At 41.7% G+C, this 20,645-nt stretch overlaps 1 protein-coding gene and 1 long non-coding RNA gene across 6 annotated transcripts in view; one reads left to right on the plus strand and one right to left on the minus strand.

Annotated features, from left to right (window-relative positions):
• Positions 1–15,705, plus strand: part of ELP4 (elongator acetyltransferase complex subunit 4) — a 251,191-nt gene extending 235,486 nt beyond the window's left edge. For 4 of the 5 annotated variants that reach the window (XM_045484854.1, XM_045484856.1, XM_045484858.1 and 1 more), the window contains one exon: positions 15,302–15,705. In XM_045484854.1, coding sequence (XP_045340810.1) covers positions 15,302–15,433 — 132 coding nt within the window. In that variant the 3' untranslated portion in view covers positions 15,434–15,705. Of the gene's footprint in view, positions 1–9,777; positions 10,331–15,301 lie in introns of those variants that run through there. The other variant, XM_045484857.1, reaches the window with a different exon arrangement.
• LOC123601542 lies at positions 9,317–11,622 on the minus strand. Its single transcript, XR_006714153.1, has 3 exons — positions 11,541–11,622; positions 11,108–11,199; positions 9,317–9,424 (listed from the first exon to the last, which is right to left on the minus strand). It is a non-coding gene; the product is annotated as an uncharacterized LOC123601542 (long non-coding RNA).
• Positions 15,706–20,645: the final 4,940 nt, after the last annotated feature.

Consider the following 20,645-nt stretch of genomic DNA (forward strand, 5'->3'; position numbering starts at 1 on the left):
AATTAAGCCAAATAAACAAAGAAAAGAAATCCCTAAAAGTAGGCATAATCATTTATCTATATACTCACAAACATATTGCTCTTTTCTGGTCATCAGTATTTTTTCTTGCTTTATTTGCTTCATTTCCTTTAACTTTATTTCCCCTTATTCATAGAGAGTCTAAGACTAAATTGGTTCTCTGCTTACTTATCTGTGAAGTCACTTCAGCAGAGAGTTACTCTTTGGAGTTATGTCCTCATCCTTGATCTGTATCCCTCAGCTAGAGCGCTCGGTCTGGTGCTGCCCCATCACTGCCCTCAGGCATGTAGAGAGAGGGCTCTTGCTTTGCCCAGTCTGTTCACCGAGCTCCCTTTGAAATTGGTGAGGAGGGAGGTCTATGGAGGGTGGAAATAGAGGTACTGGGTGACTATTTGAAACCAGTGTAATTTGTAAATTTGCCATAAACTTTTAAGTAAGAGTTGGGGTGGGTGGTTTCCAGGGTTAGCATGCTTTCAGAAATCAAAGGGAAAGTGGAAGTTTTCATTTTGTTTTACAGGGCGGTGATATGAAAGGGTTTTTTTTTTTTTTTCCTGAATTTTACAAAGATTTCAGTAATTGATCTATAGACTTAAAAGCTATTAAAATATTCATGATAACATTGTCATATTTTTATGTATATGTGTATACATATTTTTATGTATATGTATAAACAGGCATACACACAAACACACAAAAACACACATAATAGCACTTATCAAGTAATAGTTCTTAATACCACCTGAGTGTTCATTTAAGTTTGGAGCAAGTAAAATGTGCACTACCTCTGAGAGTGTGCCTTTATCTGACCACGAAAAGTGAAGAAAATCACTACTGTAACAGATACTTCTCCTTCAATGTGAAAAGGTTTTATACAGTTGGTACAGAGAACTACACGTTTCATTTTGCCAAACCCAAAGCATACTTCCCAACTGCCTTTGTATAAAAGCTAACACAACATGTCAAAAGTAAGAGCAGAGCCCTCAGTATACACTGAACTGGTGAAAGAAGTTAGGGACGGTTTGACAAAGATAAAACGTAAAGTTAAGTTTTGTATGATTTTCTTTTCATTCACATTCATACCAGGTAGACTTTGTCAAACACCTATAGCAGGGAGGAACTTGTTCATGCATGCAGAACAAAATAAAATAAGATTAAAAGCTCCAGGAAATCAGCCTACTTCAAAAAACCATTAAAGTGTGCCTATCCCTCAAGCTTTACAAATGTGTTAATTGTCGTGTTTCAGTCATGTAAATATGTTTCAGCATAAAGTAACCAAGATTTCCTGCTATAGAAGCGCTGCTATCTGGGGGTGTGGGGGTAGGGAGGGACGAACCGGGGACTAAATAACACACTGTAATGAAACCTGCCTTTGGGCAGCACATGCTTCAGTTCTGAATGCCCAGAAATACTTCGCAGACGCTCTAGGCTGCCTAGCAATGGGGATTTCTAATTCTGGCTAGCTTGACAAAGTAAATACAACTATTGAACATAAGGCAGCTCCTAATAAAAAACAACAATTCCCCCTTGTAAACACCTACATTTGGCCCCATTAAAAATTCTTTCTTCATACCCAGGAACTAGCAGACCCTGCAATGTGGGGGTCTTAAAGTAACTGAAGAGCAGTCAGGAGATTTAATGCCGTCAGGATGTTTTACGTTGCCATTTACACCGAGCACTTCATACCCCATCTGAGGACTTGGTAGAGCAATGTTCTGCATACACTGCAGGGCATTATGCAAGCAAACACATTGGCCATTATGCTCTCAGTACTCATTCATGGACAGCCAAAAGGAAATCAATATATTTTTTACATATGCTGCACTTACATATAAAAAAATATATGGTTGCCACATTTCCAAAAGGAGTGTTCATCAAAAGCTGCCAGCTTTGAAAGTTATTTAGTGGATTGGCATTACTCTGATACCTTAAGCAATTATCCAATTTCAGAAGTCCCTGATTTCGGCTTGTTCACATCTTAGAATTCATCGATTCCATAAACGATCAGACAGCCCTCTGCCAGTCCCTACACTGAATAGTGGATCTGCTGTAGTTCTAAAAATCTCTGGGATTTAGGGATCAACCTTGAGTTTACACACACATTTAGCTGCTAACAGTTTACTGAGCCAGAGGTTTCAGATTATAGTAAGGAGCAAACATTAGTTTGAATTCTAGTAGACAAAAACAAAGGGAATGTTACGTTTTGCCACCTCCAGAACAGTTTCCATATGCTTTACAAGAACAAAGGGATAAAAAGGAATTCTCATAGAATTAGTCTGAATTTATTTTTAAAAGAAGTTTGTTTGTTTTTTTCCTCAAGCTCAGCATTTGGTTCTAAAACATGGTATGTTCCTAAAATATCTTACTACTGTTAAGCCACCTGAGGGGTAGTACCTAAAATACTGCTTCTAAAATGTTTCCTCACTTGTAGGGGGTAGAACAGGGGCTTCCTGGACAAAGCAGGCTTGAAGAGCCTATCAAAATGACAGTCTGTGCACAGGAAGATCCTGGTCTTCTTCCATTTACTGCCATAGCAGCAGTAGGTCTGAGCCCTAGGTCTCAAGCATCTCTCAGCTTGGCCCTGCTGAAGCTTCATTCAAATTCTACGCACTCTGGAGCTTATATGCTCCTGCCTGCATTGTGTGTTCCATAGCCACACAAGCCTTGGGGTAAGCAGCAGTTGGAGACCAGTAAAAACACTGCCGGAGTGAGAAGCCCTGTACACAATTAAGGGAAGATGAATGGAAGGAAGTCAGTTGGGGAGATACGGAGAGTCTCATTGAGGTGATGGTTCACAAGCAGGGGATCGCAGGAACAGTCGTGGCATGTGTGACTTCTCTGTCCCATCCCTTTATCCCAAAGAGGAAGCTAATGAGGGCTGGAGGGAGGCATGTGTCAAGTATTTCTACTGTACAAGTTTAGGTAACAGTTTAAGCCACCTTATTCCATCTGTTACCTAGGTGGTTGTTTTTTTTTTTTTTTTTTCCAATCCTACTCATGTTAGAACATGAATGAGAATAAAATATGCCAAGGAGCAAAAAAGAAAGCAAAAAGAAAAGGGAAAGATACTGCCTTTAGTTTGTCTGGAAGGTAAAACCCTTTTAAGCAAAGTTCTTTGGGAGTAATCCAGTCTGTTCTCTGTCCATATATGAAATAAGAGAGGAAAATAACATAACTCCCCCACATCTTAAATGCCCCCAAGTTCAGGAACATTGGGACTGACACTTGGTGGTATTCTTATTACACCACAGTCCAAAAGATTCTGGCTCACATTTTAAGTGGATTAAACTCAGCACACCATCTCCGCAAACAGTACTGCCAGAGTTTCTCCTCCATGAACATTTCATACAGGGCCCAACCACTCCAACTAGAATCTTCCTGTTGACTTGGCACGACACTGACAACGACCACTTCCCACAGGAGGAGAATGGGAGTAGGGGATACTGTGGACCACTTAGGAGATAGAATATTTCTTCTGAATCAGAAGAATACAGGATCTAGAAGAGCCAGTATATACCGCCTTTGGGAAAATTCTATCTTTTTTTTTTTTAATTTTTTTTTTCTTAATGTTTTTATTTATTTTTGAGACAGAGAGAGACAGAGCATGAGCAGGGAAGGGGCAGAGAGAGAGGGAGACACAGAATCGGAAGCAGGGTCCAGGCTCTGAGCCATCAGCACAGAGCCCGATGCAGGGCTCAAACCCACAGACTGTGAGATCATGACCTGAGCCGAAGTCGGACGCTGAACTGACTGAGCCACCCAGGCGCCCCGAGAAAATTCTATCTTTAATAGAATATATCTGTTTGCAATTCTTTACTGAAAATGTCTATGCATGGTTTTATAAGGATATGGGTGAAATAGCCCTGGTATTCAGAGCTACTCTATGCTCTAAGAATTAAGTCCAAGTCACTTACAAACCCTCCACAGATACCTACCTACCAAGCCAAATGTCTCATAGCCACTCCCCTGTTTGTTGACCGCTCCAGAAAAGCTGACTTTTTTCCTATCTTGCAAACATGCCAACTTTATTCCTGCCTTAAGGCTTTTGCATTTGATTACATTGGCCTAGACACTTCTTTTTCCAGGTCTTCATAGGTCCCTTCTCAAATTGAAAATCTTAGCTCAAATGTACTCTCCAAAAAGCCCTATCACCAAATAAAAGCGGTACCCCGCCCCAGCCAATATCATATCACTATGTTTTATTTCCTTAAAAGCACCTGTCACTATCTGAATTATCTTGTTCATTTGTTTGCTTTCCTATATGTTACCTGTCTCTCCTTGAGTCATGTAAATGTCTATGTACTGTCCCTTTCTGAAGTTGTAAGTTCTTTGAAAGCAGGGATCTTGCCCGTTCTGTTCACTGTTTTATCGCTAGTACTTAAAGGAGTTCTGGCACATAGAGTAATGAATAAGAATATGGAGTTAGAAGCCAGACTACCTGAGTTCAAATTCCATTCCAGTGTCCTGACATGGCGACATTACTTCTGCTCTTTTCAAACTTGGTCACATGATCCACAACTAGCTGAAAGGGAAGCATGGAAATGGAATTTTTATTCCGGATGGCTGCCCATTCAAGAGTTCTTCTACCAAAGGGAAAAGGAAGAGTAGATATTGAAGGATAATCATCAGACTTTGTCATAGTCCACAACCCACTGGAACCCAAATATCCATGCCACAACCCACTGGAACCCAAATATCCATGCACAGCCTTCTTCCCACACACTAACTGCCTCTCTGGGGGTGAGTGGAGAATCCTACTGGCTGGGAACTGCAGGAATTCTCTGCCCTGGCAGTAGGGGACTTCAGCCCAATTTATAATCCCCAGTTCGGCTCTCTGGAAGGAACTCCCTTGTCTGTTATCCTCTGTATCCTTTAAGGAAGTTATTCCTTGTCCATTAACATTCATGGCTACATGAAGTCACCATCAGAGAGTATAATTTTGGGAGGCTGCACAGTTCTCACAGCCCACTTATTGATAGATCAGGTTTGGGGACCTAAGATTATTCTAGGGGTTGAATAATCATAGACTTTTGACCAGGTTTGTGGTTTCTTTGGCACAACAATCCCCTCAAGACTTTAGAAGGTTCCCAGTCTGATAGCTTCCCTTCAGTCCCTCACACAAGTAATCACAGCCAAACAGTTGTCAAGACAGAGTTCTAGGTTCAGGAGACAGGAAACAGATCCCATCAAATTATTTTATGCAGAGGAAAAGTTTATACCAGAAAATTGGGGGGCTAGCAAAATAATTGGGAGGGCTGAAGGACATCGCCAGAAAACTGGCCTTCAGGGAAGCTGCTGCTTCCTCAGACAGAAAGGTGAGAAATTGGGAGGCCACCCCAACTGGGTGCTGGTAACTGAAAGAGCACACCTCCGAGGCGGTAATCTTGTGGCTGGTAGGTTCTTACTACCACAGCAACAAGGATCCCTCGACCCCCACGAAGCAAGTAACTGGGCACTGAAACACTGGTCTGGCTTCTACTTCTGCACCTGCCTCTCAATTCCCATGGAGTTGTTGACTAGTCACTGGAATACTGATGCAAAAAAAAAAAAAAAAAAAAAAGTCCCTGCAGTAGTACTGGCAAATTGCAGTAGAGCAGCAGGAAGATTCCTTCTGCTTCTCCTCCACCTTCTGAATCTAGTACAATATGCTTCTAATTGGAGAAGCATAATTCACACCTTTGCAGCCTCCACCGAGGTTGGAACGGATACTTGTCCACCACAACTGTTGCATTCTAAGGCTTGAGTCTTTTAAAGTTTATTTTTCAGACACACACACACACACACACACACACACACACACACACACTCTTACACACAGTATGAGCAGGGAAGGGGCAAAGAGAGAGAGGGAGACACAGAATCTCAAGCAGGCTCCAGGCTCTGAGCTGTCAACACAGAGCCTGACTTGAGGCTCGAACTCACAAACCACGAGATAACGACCTGAGCCAAAGTCAGATGCTTAACCGACTGAGCCACCTAGGCACCCCATTGAGTCTTATTTTCCGACTTTTCTGTTCTACCTACGTCCCTCTCTTTCTCCTTATGAGTAACTAGCTTGACGCCATCTAAAATAATCAGCTCGAGAGGGAAGGCCATACCCTTCATCTCATTTTCATCTCTGAACTGGATCCCATTTTGTAGCCAGTCTTTTTTTTTTTTTTTTTCAACGTTTATTTATTTTTGGGACAGAGAGAGACAGAGCATGAACGGGGGAGGGGCAGAGAGAGAGGGAGACACAGAATCGGAAACAGGCTCCAGGCTCTGAGCCATCAGCCCAGAGCCCGACGCGGGGCTCGGACCGCGAGATCGTGACCTGGCTGAAGTCGGACGCTTAACCGACTGTGCCACCCAGGCGCCCCTGTAGCCAGTCTCTTAATGAGGGTATTTCACCAAAGCTCAGGAACACCCAACATCTCCTGTGAAGGTTGCCTGCTTCAGCATGTAGGGCAGAAACAGTTTTTTGTTTTTGTTTTTGTTTTTTCAATCCTCGGAGCCCTAAATTACCAAGGCTTTCATCATTTTGGCCTCTGGGGTACAGGCAGAGTGCCTCACACAGAGGCGTGTTCCTTTCTGACGCTTCTTCCAAAATCTCTATCTCTAGCCTAAGTTCCTTTCCTATTTGTAAGTAACATTGCTGAATGTGTCAAGAAGCAACTAGCACAACAGTTTTCTGAATTTCTCCACCATTTCACCTTGGAGCCACTGATCAGGAGGTAAAATTTGTGCCTTCCAAGTTATCACAGTCATAACAAGGGTCACCAGCCTTCCAGTTTGCAATCTGACCTCACCGCCCACTTTCTAACCACTAAGCCACTTAAATCCCAGAACTCAAGCGCATCATTTTTCAGGTACCAAATTCTGCATAAACAGGATACAAGTTAGTCTGTTGTTACAGAGATCCAAAACTACTATGGCTTAAATAATACAGAGGTTCACTTATGTCTCACTTTAAAGCCCAGGGCAGTGACCCAGGGTCTTTGGGTGCCCACATGGTGTCAGGAAACCCTAGACTAATTTTCTCATTTTGCTCTACCCTCCTCTAACCATAGCTTCCAGTTGATGGTCCAGAATTGTTGCTTCAGCACCCACCCTCAAGTCCACATTTCAGCAAGTGGGAAGATGATGGGTAGGCTTTCCCCTAATATTTGTGGAGCCTAGAACAATAATGTGAATGTAGGACCACATAATTATTATATCAAGTTATCAAGCTGAGAAACCATGAAATATTCATTGTCTTCCTTCCTTCACAAATACAACTTCCTGGAAAACCAAGTTTAAATTTATGATATGGGTTCTACTCTAGAACTTGGAGACAGGGGGAGAATTGGCCTGCCGCCCACCTCCTTTCTCTTCCTGTCTCCTTCCCACACACAGGGCCACATGCAAATGCTTGGGGACACCCATCCTGTACATAAACTGCATCCACACGCCACACAAACAGTGGTCCCATGGTGTGCACACAGACAACATGATCCACCCTTGAGGCACGAACCTGGGAAAGAGACCGTGCCGACTTTGTAGCCTGTTGGACAAGGAGTTCTGAATTCTGAATACCCAGAGTATGTCCTATAAAGAAGGAGCACATGCTCTTTGCCCTGAGATCCCTTACCCCATGAGAAAGGGTGGATCAGGGCCCAGGACAGTGGCCCTCTCGCCGAGGTGAGGGAAAAGGGAAGTCAATGGCACCTCCCCTCTTTCACAGATCTGACCCCAAACTTAACCATAAGTGACCAGAACTTAGTCACTCAGCCTCATCTACCGGCAAGGGAAGTTGAGAAATGTGACAACTTATTTTGGGAGAGAGAAAGAGTACGTGCACGTGCACACTGGGACGGGCAGAGAGAGAAGGAGGGAGAATCCCAAGCAGGCTCTGCACTGTCAGTGCAGAGCCCCACCTGGGTCTAGTTCATGGGGCTCCATCTCATGAACTATAAGATCATGAGTGACCTGAGCCTAAACCAAGAGTCAGACCCTTAACCCACTGAGCCACCCACACACACCCCCCAGAGATGCTTTTACTGGCTGCAAAGGAAGAGAATAAGATTGGGAGTAAGCTAGCAATCTCTGCCACAGACACATGCCTTTTCACAAATCACACTTTTGTTTAGACAAGTGAGTTCTTCACAATCTGCTTTCAGAGAGGTGAGTTTGGAGGCAAGACAATACTGTCAGATATAATTGACGGTCAAAATAATTGCACACCTGAGCATTTTTCAATGGGCAGCCAGTATGCAATATGCCAGCTCTGAAATTTTGTCTAATTTTCAGATCAATCAGGAAGAACCGAATGAATTGTTTTCGATTCAAAGGATATAGTATAATTATGACATTCAATAAAACAATTTTAATCTTAAACCCTTTGAATGAATTGCATTTTAAACAAAAACTAAAAGTTAAAACCTAACCCATATTTGGCAGACTTTTTTCCAGAAATATGCAGCCACTATCAAATGTACACGTACCAATCCAAAAAGAGCAAAAATCAGTTCTGGCATTGTTTTCCCCTGGCCTATTCATATATGAGAATAACACAAAACTCACCAAAAACTAAGCAGACATATCTTCCACGTTGCAAGATTTTAACCAGGTACAGAGTAACTGCAATGTAACATTACATTGTAATGATGGAATATTAATGGATAAGTGTAACAATGTAACAATGTAACAACCTATAGTTGTCTCCCAATATCCATTTGCTTCATCTTCCATAGGAATAGGGTTGTTAGGGGCGCCTGGGTGGCTCAGTGGGTTAAGCGTCCGACTTCGACTCAGGTCATGATCTCGCGGTTTGTGGGTTTGAGCCCCACATCGGGCTCTGTGCTGACAGCTCGGAGCCTGAAGCCTGCTTCAGATACTGTGTCTCCCCCTCTCTCTGCCCCTCCCATGCTCATGCTCTGTCTCTCTCTGTCTCTTAATAATAAACATTTAAAAAAAAATTTTTTTTTTCAAGGAATAGGTTTGTAACACACTTTTACACATTTTGCAACATCTCCCAGCCTCCCTTGTCACCAGCCAGGTGTAGCCATGTCTACGTTCTGGACATGAGTGGAAGTGATGTGTTAACTTCCAGGTCTTGCGCCTTCTTGGCCCCTTCTTCCCACCAGCTGAGAGAAAGCAAACACATCCGCCTTGGAGCCAGAAGTAGAAGAAGCGCCTGTTGAGGCTGGCAGACCAGTCCTCACAGCTCAGAATTGCCTACTTCTGTGCTATAAAATGGGAGAAAAATAAACTTCTACCTTTTTTAAGCCATTTATTGGAGGGGGTGGGAGTGTCTCTATACTCTAGCTACTCGGCCTGTAGTCTAGTCCATCCCCTACCATTCAGAGCGGTGCCTCGTAACACAGAACTTGGCTTCAGGAATCAGCAAATCATCCTGCAGGTGAGGGCATCACTCGGCTCTTGCAAGATTCTGGAATGGAATAGGATAGGGTGTCTGTTTAATTTGTTTTTTCTCCTCATCATGTAAAGAGGGAGAAATGCTTTTAAAACTCAAGTAGAGAAGCTTTATCTTCTGACATGTCCTTTGTTAGTTATTTTGACAGCAATGAGGACATGTGCAAAAGATAGATTTTTAAAATAAGATGGACCCCAAATTGCTTCTGCAGTACAGCTGTGCCTGCTTTCACTGGCCCAGAAGCTGGTCTTGTGACATGCCCCATTTTCACTACTGCCTTACTAAGTATGAAGGAAAGTGTTTAGACTTTTTAAATCTTTCCAGAAGCCAGGACTACGATCTCAGTTCCCTTTTTGATTTCTTTACAGGGCCACAGTAGAGGGCAATGTCTTCTCGTTGCTGTGACGCCAGCACAGTGACCGAGACCTGCTGGCTAAGTCTCATATTCTGTTGTTGTCGCTTATGATCATGTGTAGTTCATTACATATGTAGAGTTGTTTCCTTGCCTTAATAAACGCGCTTGTTTTTATCGTGTTGAGCCACATGTACTTTTATGAGCCATCTCAACATCTTTTTTTGGAGCAAGAAATGTGAATATATTAATGTACTTGATATTTCAGAGAACACTTGTACATCTCATTTGATCCTGACGACAGTCTCATGAGGGGAGAATTATCCCCCTGTGATAAAGGAGGACACTGAGACAGGGGTGAACTGACTCGTCCAAGGTCACACTGAGAGTGAGTGACAGAGGGACATACCACACTTTCACTGGCTGCCTCTGTTAAGTGACCAGGGTAGAGCCTCTGTGTTCTAAAGTGTTTACAAGGTTTCTTTTAAATCGGCTATGAGAGCACCTGGCTGGCTTAGTCGGCAGAGCAGGATCTCAGGGCCGTAAATTCGAGCCCCACACTGAGTGTAGAGATTACTTAAAAATAAAATCTTAGGGGCGCCTGGGTGGCTCAGTCGGTTGAGCATCTGACTTCGGCTCAGGTCGTGATCTCGCGGTCTGTGAGTCTGAGCCCCTCGCCGGGCTCTGTGCTGACAGCTCAGAGCCTGGAGCCTGCTTCAGAGTCTATGTCTCCCTCTCTCTCTGCCCCTCCACCGCTCATGCTCTGTCTCTCTCTGTCAAAAATAAATAAACATTAAAAAAATAATACATAAAATAAAATAAAATAAAATAAAATAAAATAAAATAAAATCTTAGGGGCGCCTGGGTGGCTCAGTCGGCTAGGCGTCCGACTTCAGCTCAGGTCATGATCTCACAGTTTGTGGGTTCGAGCCCTGCATCAGTTTCTGCGCTGACAGCTCAGAGCATGGAGCCTGCTTCAGATTCTGTGTCTCCTTCTCTCTCTGCCCCTCCCCCACTCACACTCTGTGTGTGTCTCTCTCTCTCAGAAATAAACATTAAAAAAATAATAAAAATAAAATAAATTGGCTGTCCTTTAAAGAACAAAAGAAAAGTCTCTTAGAAAGTATTGTTGAAATAGTCACACTGATTTCTGTGACTCTAAGTAATACAAAGTGTGACCCTTCAGGAAATGTCAGAAATATAAAAAGGATTAAAACAAATCTTTATTCATCTGTGAAGGGTTAAAATGTACGACCTCAAAGAGAAAACAAACAGTGCCTGGTGGTTTGGTCTTGGCAAAATAGGAAAAATATAAATTGATTAAACTTATTTTAATGGGTATTTACCTGCGATTTGTCTCAAGTCCAGGTGTAATCTAGGTTCGTTATCTTGCCCCTTCTGTCTGAGAACGGTGAGTGCTGAGCGCAGGTCTGGCAGGCTGAGAGAAAAGGAATTAGGAAGGGAAACTCCAGAGCCAGGAAACCCAATCCTGCGCACCTACAAGGACCCAGCGTAGCTGCCGACTCAAGAAGGAACAACATACGGACAGTGGCTAAGCCCAACAAAGAGACACAGACGTAGGCAGTGGGGGAAGATTCTCGAAGTCTGGCTCTGGTTTGGTCCCCCCCCCCACCCCACCCCCGCCCTGAGCTGCAGAGCAAAGTGCTCCTGCTGCTCCTGCTTCATTCTGACCCAGGGCTTCCTCCGGGCCTAAGGGTGCCTTTTGGCAGGAGCTCCCCTAATCTGCCAGAGTATTTTGCCAGCCCCGCTGTTTCCCACCTTGTAGCACCAGAGAAGAGGGACCCGTTAATCCAGTGGGATCACTGCAGATCACCTAGGCCTCTGTGAGATACTGGGAGCTGTCACATCTTTCTCAAATCCCTTTGCCTCCGTCGAAATCATCATTGTAGACAAGGCATCGAGGGGGAAAGTAGGCACCCAGCCAGATAGGCAGCTCTTGCATTAGCAGCACAATCCCTTCCTCCCAGAATCTGGGCAAAGAAGATCAGGTGGGCAAATCTTCCACTCAAGATGTAGGATACGTTTTTGGCCCTCACCTCTGAACTCCAGGTATAAAACGAGAAAGATAAATACCTTGATTTGGCTTACGACGTTGAAAATGGTATGGTTTTTTGTTTTTGTTCTTTTTTCTTTTTTTTCTTTTTTTTTAACAATCTGGTTTCTATTTAAACCATTACTGAGGAAACAGCAAGGTCTAAAAGTTTATACGTCCCCACGGCCTTGCAGCTTTATTCTAAAGGAGGCCACATGCGATGAGGAGTGTTTTACAGCATATTTTTTTTCAGAAGACAGATCTGGGGTACAGCGGCATCTCACCATTTACATGTCAAATGCGTAAATGCTTTGGAAGCCTCCAAGGAAAAGTCCCTCACACACCTGGCAAGCCGGAACCTGATCTCTCCTTCTTCCTCCCTGCTTCACATCGCACTGACATGGCGCACAGGGGGAGGCTCAGAAAGGAAGAAAACAAAACCTACTGGTTGGGAATTTAGAGTGCATAGGAAGCTCATTCAAGCAACAATCACCATAGCCAGCAAGATCATTCACCTATTTCCAAGAGCCATCGTTGGGCTTTTTCAAAGGACATAAGTATGCAACTAGCATTCACAATGTAGCATTTGGTCAGAAGCATTTCATCATATCAACCAAATTTTTTTTGTACTCAGAAGTTACACACGAATGATAGTTGACTTTTCTTCAAAGCCATTCAACCTGAAAGATTTCCAAGCATGTCACACGTCACATTTAGCTACTCTTGCTATGAAGGGCTTTCAGCCAACTGGCCCACGTTCATTGCCTAGAGAAGCAGAGGAAGAGAAATTTTTAGCAAATAGGTAAGCTCCTGAAATAAATTGTATTATGCTGTTCTGAACACACTACACTAGTTTCCTCATTTAGATTATCAGAACAGTATGACCCTTCACCCAAATGCATCTTAAAGATGTATTAGCTCTACCGTTAAGCAAATCAGCATTTCCACATGTCAGAATCCAATTCATTATTTAGCACCTAGCCCATCTCCATGAAGCTTTTTTCTGCTCTCCTTCCCCCACCTGGTTTCTGCTTTGTCTCTGCCTGTCTTGTAGACGTGTCTTGGGCTTCTCACTATGATGGTTACCAGCTTGCTTGTCTTACTTGTGTTCCTGGAATTGTAAGGAAATGAGTAATGTAGAAGAGCTCTGTTCACCTTGCTTCAAGTAGATTCTAACTATTTGTTGACTCCAGTTGATTTCCAAAATAGCCTAATCACCATCTGACATCATCCTTATGAGGTCCCGACCAAAAGTATACACACACACTTTTTTTTACGGTGAATTTTCTTTAAGTTGCAGATAACCTTCAGATCATGCATATATCCTAGGCATTTTTCCTTTACTCCTTAGCAATAGATCTTGAAACATTGAAGTTCAGACATATAATTAGATATCTCTTGGGGCACCTGGATGGGTCAGTCGGTTAGGCGTCCAACTTCAGCTCAGATCATTATCTCGTGGTTCGTGAGTTCAAGCCTTGAGTCAGGCTCTGTGCTGACAGCTCAGAGCCTGGAGCCTGCTTGGGATTCTGTGTCTCCTTCTCTCTCTGCCCCTCCCCCACTCACAATCTGTCTCTCTCTCTCTCTCTCTCTCTCAAAAATAAACTTTAAAAAAATATTTTTTTTTAACTAGATGTTTCTTTCCCTCCAGTTTCTTCACACGAACACTGACAGAGTTAACACTGAAAAGACATTCATAACCTCAGACTTTAGAGTCATACATGTCTTTTAGATTCCTGAGCCTTTCATGCTTTCTGGAAAAAAACCAGGCTGTGAATAAATGAAAGAATTGTTTAAAACAAACAAGTATGTCTTTATTTGAGCTTTTAAAAATCATTCAAGAAATAGACATTTAGTTATTTAATATAAGACAGGTTGGGTGCTATGGATACAAATGAATATTACTATATGGATATCATCATATGGCGAGTACAGCTTTTCTCAACATTTCTGCCATCTTTGTTGAACATATGTCCATCATGGTGTCTTTCATTCTAGGTATATTGGCATTAAAAAATAAGTACAGGCAAACTGAAATCAAAGAGCATTTTGTAAATTTTTTTAATGTCTTAAAATATTTTGATCCTCTGTACACAGCTTGTGTTTACATGACAATAAACAGGTCTTTTATCAGGAAAGAAACTAACCAGAACATATGCTTACAGATCATAATATTTTGACCAAAAAAAATGGTTCTACCTTTTTCATCTTACTTTTTTTTTTTTTTTTTTTTTCCATATTGAAGGGAGTTTTCCAAATGAAGGGTTTCAGATAGGTTGTCTCCAGGTCAGTTCACCACAAGGCTTTGGTTAGACCTTGATGGACCCATCCTACCTCACTTACCTTTAGCCTCCTACTCTCACTGTGTGCCTCACACAACAGATAGGTTCCCTTGAGCTTGGATTTTTATGAAAATTGAATAGGCTGGGGAACTAACAGTTAAAAGAATTTGATAGAGATCCTTTTGAAAACCAAAAAAGTTCTCTTATTTTCAAGAGACAGGCAGACAGAGCAGGAGCAGGGGAGGAGCAGAGAGAGAGGGAGACACAGAATCCAAAGCAGGCTCCAGACCCTGAGCTGTCAACACAGAGTCCGACCCGGGGCTCGAACTCACCAGCTGCCAGATCATGACCTGAGCCGTAGTCGGATGCTTAACTGACTGAGCCATCCAGGTGCCCCAAAAAAGTTCTTTTAATATATGAGTATTTCTCCTTAATTACAGTAACTTTTGTGTAATTATGGTCAGTTACTGCATCTGCTTGAATCAGCATCTCTCTGCAGAATAGTTAAGATGGGGAGCTGTTCAAAGCCAAACTATACTTTTCAAAACATGACCAATGTCATGCATAGAAACAAACTTACCAAGACCTGAAATTGATCATAGCTGACTTACCTGAGTACATAAAAAATATTGACCCTTTGATTGGTATCTTTTTTTTCACTGTGTCAATATTTCTACAAAAATTTTAAGTTCCTAAAGAAAGTAGAGCCTTGAAATAGAATCATCAGGTCAACTTAACAGACAAAGGGAAATAAGCATTTGTAGGAATCCATAATAGCTGAAGCTACAGTCAATTAAAAAATAGCATTTTGGAATCCTGGCAAAAACAAAACAAACCCAAAGACCAACCCTGCCATTACTGTAACAGTGTTATTTTTCAAGTATGCCTTTTATGTATGCATTTACATGTTTTCATTTGGACCTAAATAAGAGACATCTTAACATGTTTAGGTTTGGACTCCGGAAATGTTGCCCTAAGATCCCTGGTCCAGTTTCCGCAACGGCTACAATTTGTAAAACCTATAGTGGGAATAAAATGTGATTCTCTTGGGCTTCATTCAGTCTGAAGAATTGTTTTAGCAGGAATTTGATATGCAAGACTAAATGCTGATCAACAGAGCATAATATTGTATTCTGAAGTGTGCTAGCTAAAGCAAAATTAATTTTTTTTTTCTTCTTTCCTTCTCCTGAAATCTTCTGCCATAGCGACTGCATTTGCCTCCAGACTTGTCAGACACAGTGAGCCGCTCGAGCAAACAGGATCTGGCAGAGCGCTCCAAGCTGCTGGGCCCAGGCTGTGGCGTGATGGCCGGAGGCAAGAAGCACCTGGACTTCTAGTGACTCCTCCCTAGTAGCTGCGCGCAGGATTATAGGACGCTCTCATTATGACTGCTAATAGCTTATGTAAATATTTTTCTTAACGAGTTGACCCTCCAATCTTTGGAAAACAGTTAGGATTGCAAAATGAGGCCACCGTTCTTCATTTTCCTTAACCAACCTTTTCTACAGAAAGAGTAGAGCAAAAATGCTTTCATTTGAAAATTTCGTTTTATGCCCTATCTACAGAAAACAAATGACCTTGTTTTTAAATAAAATGTCAAAAACTCAAAGTGCCTCACAGTGTCATTAGCGTACGTGTGTTAAGGCACTTAGTTCATGGTGAAGTGCACATGACGGCGGGTAGCCTATAAAACAGTATGAGCTTCGTAATTGCATATGAAAAACATTTTCTCTTTATTTCTGAAAAAGTCACTTGCCCCCAAAAATGCTAAAGTTTTTTTTTTTCAAAATGAAAAATTCATTTGCTAACATATGAAGACTATTATAAAATGATTTTGCATTTATGCATCCTGTTATTAAACTGATGAAGGCAAAATAATATTTCGGGATTAAGGTTCCATTAAAGATAAGCAGTCTGCCATAGTGGTTAATAAATAAAGAACTTGAGTGACAGAAAGCATGGAAGAAGAAGTTGATGGTCTTCTGTTTAGTAATCCTAAACAATTGAAGTCAGCACTATGAAATTACGTCAACAGACATAATTCAGGATTGAAATTCAAACTGACGGCGACATTAATGCTAGGGGAAAGCATGTATTGAAGCCTGGCCTGAGATTTTCACAGGACGCAGGTCTGAGACAAAGCAGAAAAGTAAAACTAACTCAGATTTCCATTGCATCAGGTAAGCCCTTTGTGAGTTATGGGCATTGGTTGGGAATGTACATTTATAACCACATAAATGTGCATTTTGGAGTATATAGCATATCGAAATAGTTTCCATATAAAACAGTAGGTTTTTGAATCATAGTTCCATATTCTCAAAGCTTTTGACACATAGACAAAAAGTGAAGGTTGAAAAGTAACTTGCATTTAAGTAAAGAATCTCGATTTATAAAAAGCTGTTCAACATCCATTAGGAGAAACCGAATTTCCAAAATACATCTTCAGATATGTTAGAATAAATTTTGAAGCAATTATAACTAGCATTTTTAAGCAGTTTGCTTGTAATACACCACAAATTATACTTTATTTGCTCTTGACAACACTGTAGAAAACAAAGACTAGGTTTTTAAAACTGTCTAACCAATATGATGAATGTCAGTCACTTAGAAAAAAAAACCCACTGTAGCATAAACACATACTGTATACAGGTTTTATTCAGAATTAGAATAATTGAATCAATGACAGTGATTTGCCAGGATGTCAAATCTCTCCATCATATCCTGTCACTACCAGTTTATTTTTTGTGATCAAAATCAAAAAGACAACTATTTTGTCACCCGCTATTTTATTAGTACTAAAAATCGGGTTTCTTCTATTTTTTTTAGAATGTCTGGTTTATTTTTTTCACTTCTTTTAATTCGAAAGACACAAATTCTTCCCCATTTTCTTTTCAAAATAAAGTTTCAGAATTGATCTGTCAGTTAAAATTAAAGGGCTTTTATATTAAGCAAAAGTGCTTTTAAATTTTAAAGCAACTTCAAAAAATCAATTTAGTCCATAGATAATAAATAATGTGTAGGTACTCCACAAAAGCGTCGCTATGTCCCTTGAGAGCATTATGAACAATCTGAATAAATTCAAGTGGATATTTTAGTTGGGTTATTATTTTAATAACCCTAACCCTTTTCTTACCATCTTGGGATTCACTTTGTACAAACACACAATGGAACAGTTATATAACATTTGACTCTGACAAGGAAACGTGAGGTCATCAGATATGTAAATCGCTTGTTCAAAATACTTGAGAGGTCATTGATTTACTACCCTGGCTACCATGTCTATAAAATGAACACCCAATTACTAGTTAGTATATGCTATGCAAATAGACAAACACCATAAAAATTGAATGTGCATATTTGAACCCTTAAACATAAAAAAAAACTTTTCAAACTCTGTAAAAGTGCATGTTGAACAATAATAGTAGCTGGGCTTTCCAAAATTCAGATCCAAGTGCTTTGTTGTTCTCACTCACTAGGCAGGCGTTGTAAAAATAAGCTACAGAGGGATGTATATTTTTGTTTTCCCTTAGTAAAAACCCACTCTAAACGTGTTTTCCTTTCTTCTGAAAACATTATCAATTATCCATATGCTGATAACTTACTACATAAAAATACTGGTCTTCAGTAATGCCATAGTAGGTATATAGGCCGTTTTGATACATTACGAACTCCATTAACACATTTTTTTTTCAGTTATCAACTTGTCTCAAAGATATAAATATTTCAGTAACCATGCCAAACACAGTATTTGAAATGTCCTCATATCTTTTAAATGTTTCTAAAACTTCATAACCCTATATGGTATTCATTCCTTACACTAGATTTGCCTTTCTTTAACGTGAGGTAAATACTTTGCTTCACCCTGTTCTCAGGTGCTGAGGTTCTAAGACCTTCTGAATTTCTTCTTGGTAGCCATCAGTTACCCCTTTTCTCTCCCTCTCTTCCATTTGCTTTTTTCTCTCTACCTCTGGGGTCTGCAAATACTAACACTAGACAGAAAAAAAAATTTTTTTTTTAAACCCACCACTTCAAAAAGAAGCAACACTCTGCAATCAATTCCCTGTCTTTTAATTGTAAAGAATCAGACATACGCATACACATACAAAAGGGGGGGGGGGGGTGGCTATTCATTTGTTTAGAGCCCATTATGAATGCCAGTTCTAAAACATCCTGTTAATGCTTTCCAAACATAGTCACCATCAACACCACCGAACTTAAATACCCTAAGTACTTACATTTGGAAGTTTAAAAATGAGCAAGTGAAATCATTCAGGACCAGGCAAAAAACAAAAACAAGGAAACAAAAAATACCACATTTGAGGTTTAATCTTGAGAAACAGAAAAGGGAAGAATTTGTGTTTGGCCTTCTTGAGCCAAACGTCATAGAAGAAAAGCCTTTTTTGTAAATCTTGTTAACATTAGGGCCCAGAGCAAAAAGACAGAAGCAGAAGAATACAGACCCCACCCTATATAGCAAAAAATTAACAGAACAAAGCTAGAGCTTAATACTGTCTGAGTGAATTTTCGGAAACCTAATTCTCATTGGGGAAAAAAGGTAGGGAGAAATGATTGTGTAAGCCACAGCAAGAAGCCAGTTGCTTACCAGTTAAGAGTTAGGAAGCCCAGCTTTGGGGGGAGAATATTCTGGAAATCCATTGTAGTAAAAAGCAGTTTTTCATTCAGAGTAATTTGGATGTTTCGCATTCACTCAGCTCTAATTCTGTTCACTTGGTCTAAGTCAAGTTTGGAGAAAAACATACGCCATTAGTCTTGTGATTCTACTGAGGACATCCCAGACAGATAGATGGCCACCATCCTGGAAGATGGCATCGAAGCATCCCTGCGGCGTTCCCATGGATAAATATATAAATATGCCTATCAGTAAATAAATAAAAATAAATTATTTCCACAACGAGGGCACCGCTTCCACACAGCGCCTGCCGTGCTGGCCCCGGGAGAGGGCCCGGAGCTCCATTCAGAAGGACAGCTCATCTCCCTAGGGCGAGGGCAGGAGGCAAGGCAGCCGCTCTGTCCTGCTGGACCAGTGAGCTTCTGCAGCCGGGCAGCCATGCTTCAGACTAAACCAGGCTGCGCCACTGCGCCCTGGCAGTCCTGACCCTCAGAGGACAGGTGTACGTGCCCGAGCGCACACACACAGACCCTCGGCTCCCGCGACGCTCCCCTTCTCGCGTTCCCAGCTCCTGTGCCCCCAGTGCCACACCCAGTTCTCCCAAGTCCGTGCTCTCCACACAGCGGAGCCTTGGGCCAGGACTGGCTGCCCGACCCTGACCCAAACCATAGCCAGTTGGAAACCGCCCCTCCTTGCGGGGAAAGAGTGAGCCAGCCAGCAGCTGCAGCACACACCACACGGCCCTTCTCTTGACAGTTCCCTGGGTACATGTCCCTCAGGGAATACAGGCTGCAAAATGTCAGGAGGTAGAAATATCTGCGCGGGCAACTGTACCAACAGTGCGCATGCGTGCACGCGCCACTGCAGAAGTGTGCGAGCGTGCACGAAGGTTGACGTTGACGAAAACTAAATGCGCACGCAAAAAAACTGCACTCAACCTCGGAAGGTGTCTCTAAATGTGCAGTAACTCTGGTGGAATAAAATGATTAATATATAGCATGCCACAGACATGAATCACAATGATCTGTTCACAAATAACTCCTTAACCAGAAAATAGGAGAAGTGGAAAGAGAAGGCTGTTTTTTAAAGCCTCCAATTAATTTCTGTATTTCTGATCACTTGCCTTTGGGGATTAAAAACAAAACAAAACAAAAGAGCAGAGTACAATTCAGTGGAAATGTGTCTTTGTCCCCAGAGGTTTCTGCCTGTGCAAGCATTTCTTCTAGACCGCCAGAACCCCCAGCCTTTGACTGAACTTTGCAGAAAACTTATCTATATTGACTTATATGTTGCACAGAACAGACAGAAATAAAAGTCTCAGACAGGCCTTTTTCACCCAACAAAGGCTTATTTTTTTTCCATCCTTTGCTTGGGCTCAAGCACTCCTGCCCTGCGTGCCGCCACTTTAAACATGATCAGATCTGTGCTTCATTGCAAATAACAACTGACCAACAATAGGCCCCGCTTCATAGATTTGGGAATGTTTGGCTTAAGCTGCCAATGACTGAAGGCCTTTAGCTCCGATCGGCCAGTCACAGTCCGCTTTGTTGTTGTCTGTTGATGTGTCTGTGCTCATTATTCCTTGACATGCAACATCCCCCCTCCACCCTCCAACCATCCACAACCGCACAGAAAGCGAGATTCAAATGGGAACAGCTGTAGTGGTTCAATGGGAAATGATGCCTCTTGTGCAAAGGGGAGGGAGAGGGAAGGGAGAGGGCCTATTTGAGAAAGGCAACAGCTTTCAGAGAGTCTTGTATAAGAAATCTACTTTTGAATATACTTCAGTGAAATCGCTGTTGAAACAGGCTGACAATGGAAATCTGCCCAGATTGAAAATGCCAGCCCTAATTCAAAAGACAATTCCCAGTTAACAGCTTGTTGCATTTTTAGATTATTTCTAGACTTTGAGTTTTTGC

The sequence above is a fragment of the Leopardus geoffroyi genome, chromosome D1 (genome assembly GCF_018350155.1).
Source record: "Leopardus geoffroyi isolate Oge1 chromosome D1, O.geoffroyi_Oge1_pat1.0, whole genome shotgun sequence".
NCBI classification, from domain to species: Eukaryota; Metazoa; Chordata; class Mammalia; order Carnivora; family Felidae; genus Leopardus; species Leopardus geoffroyi.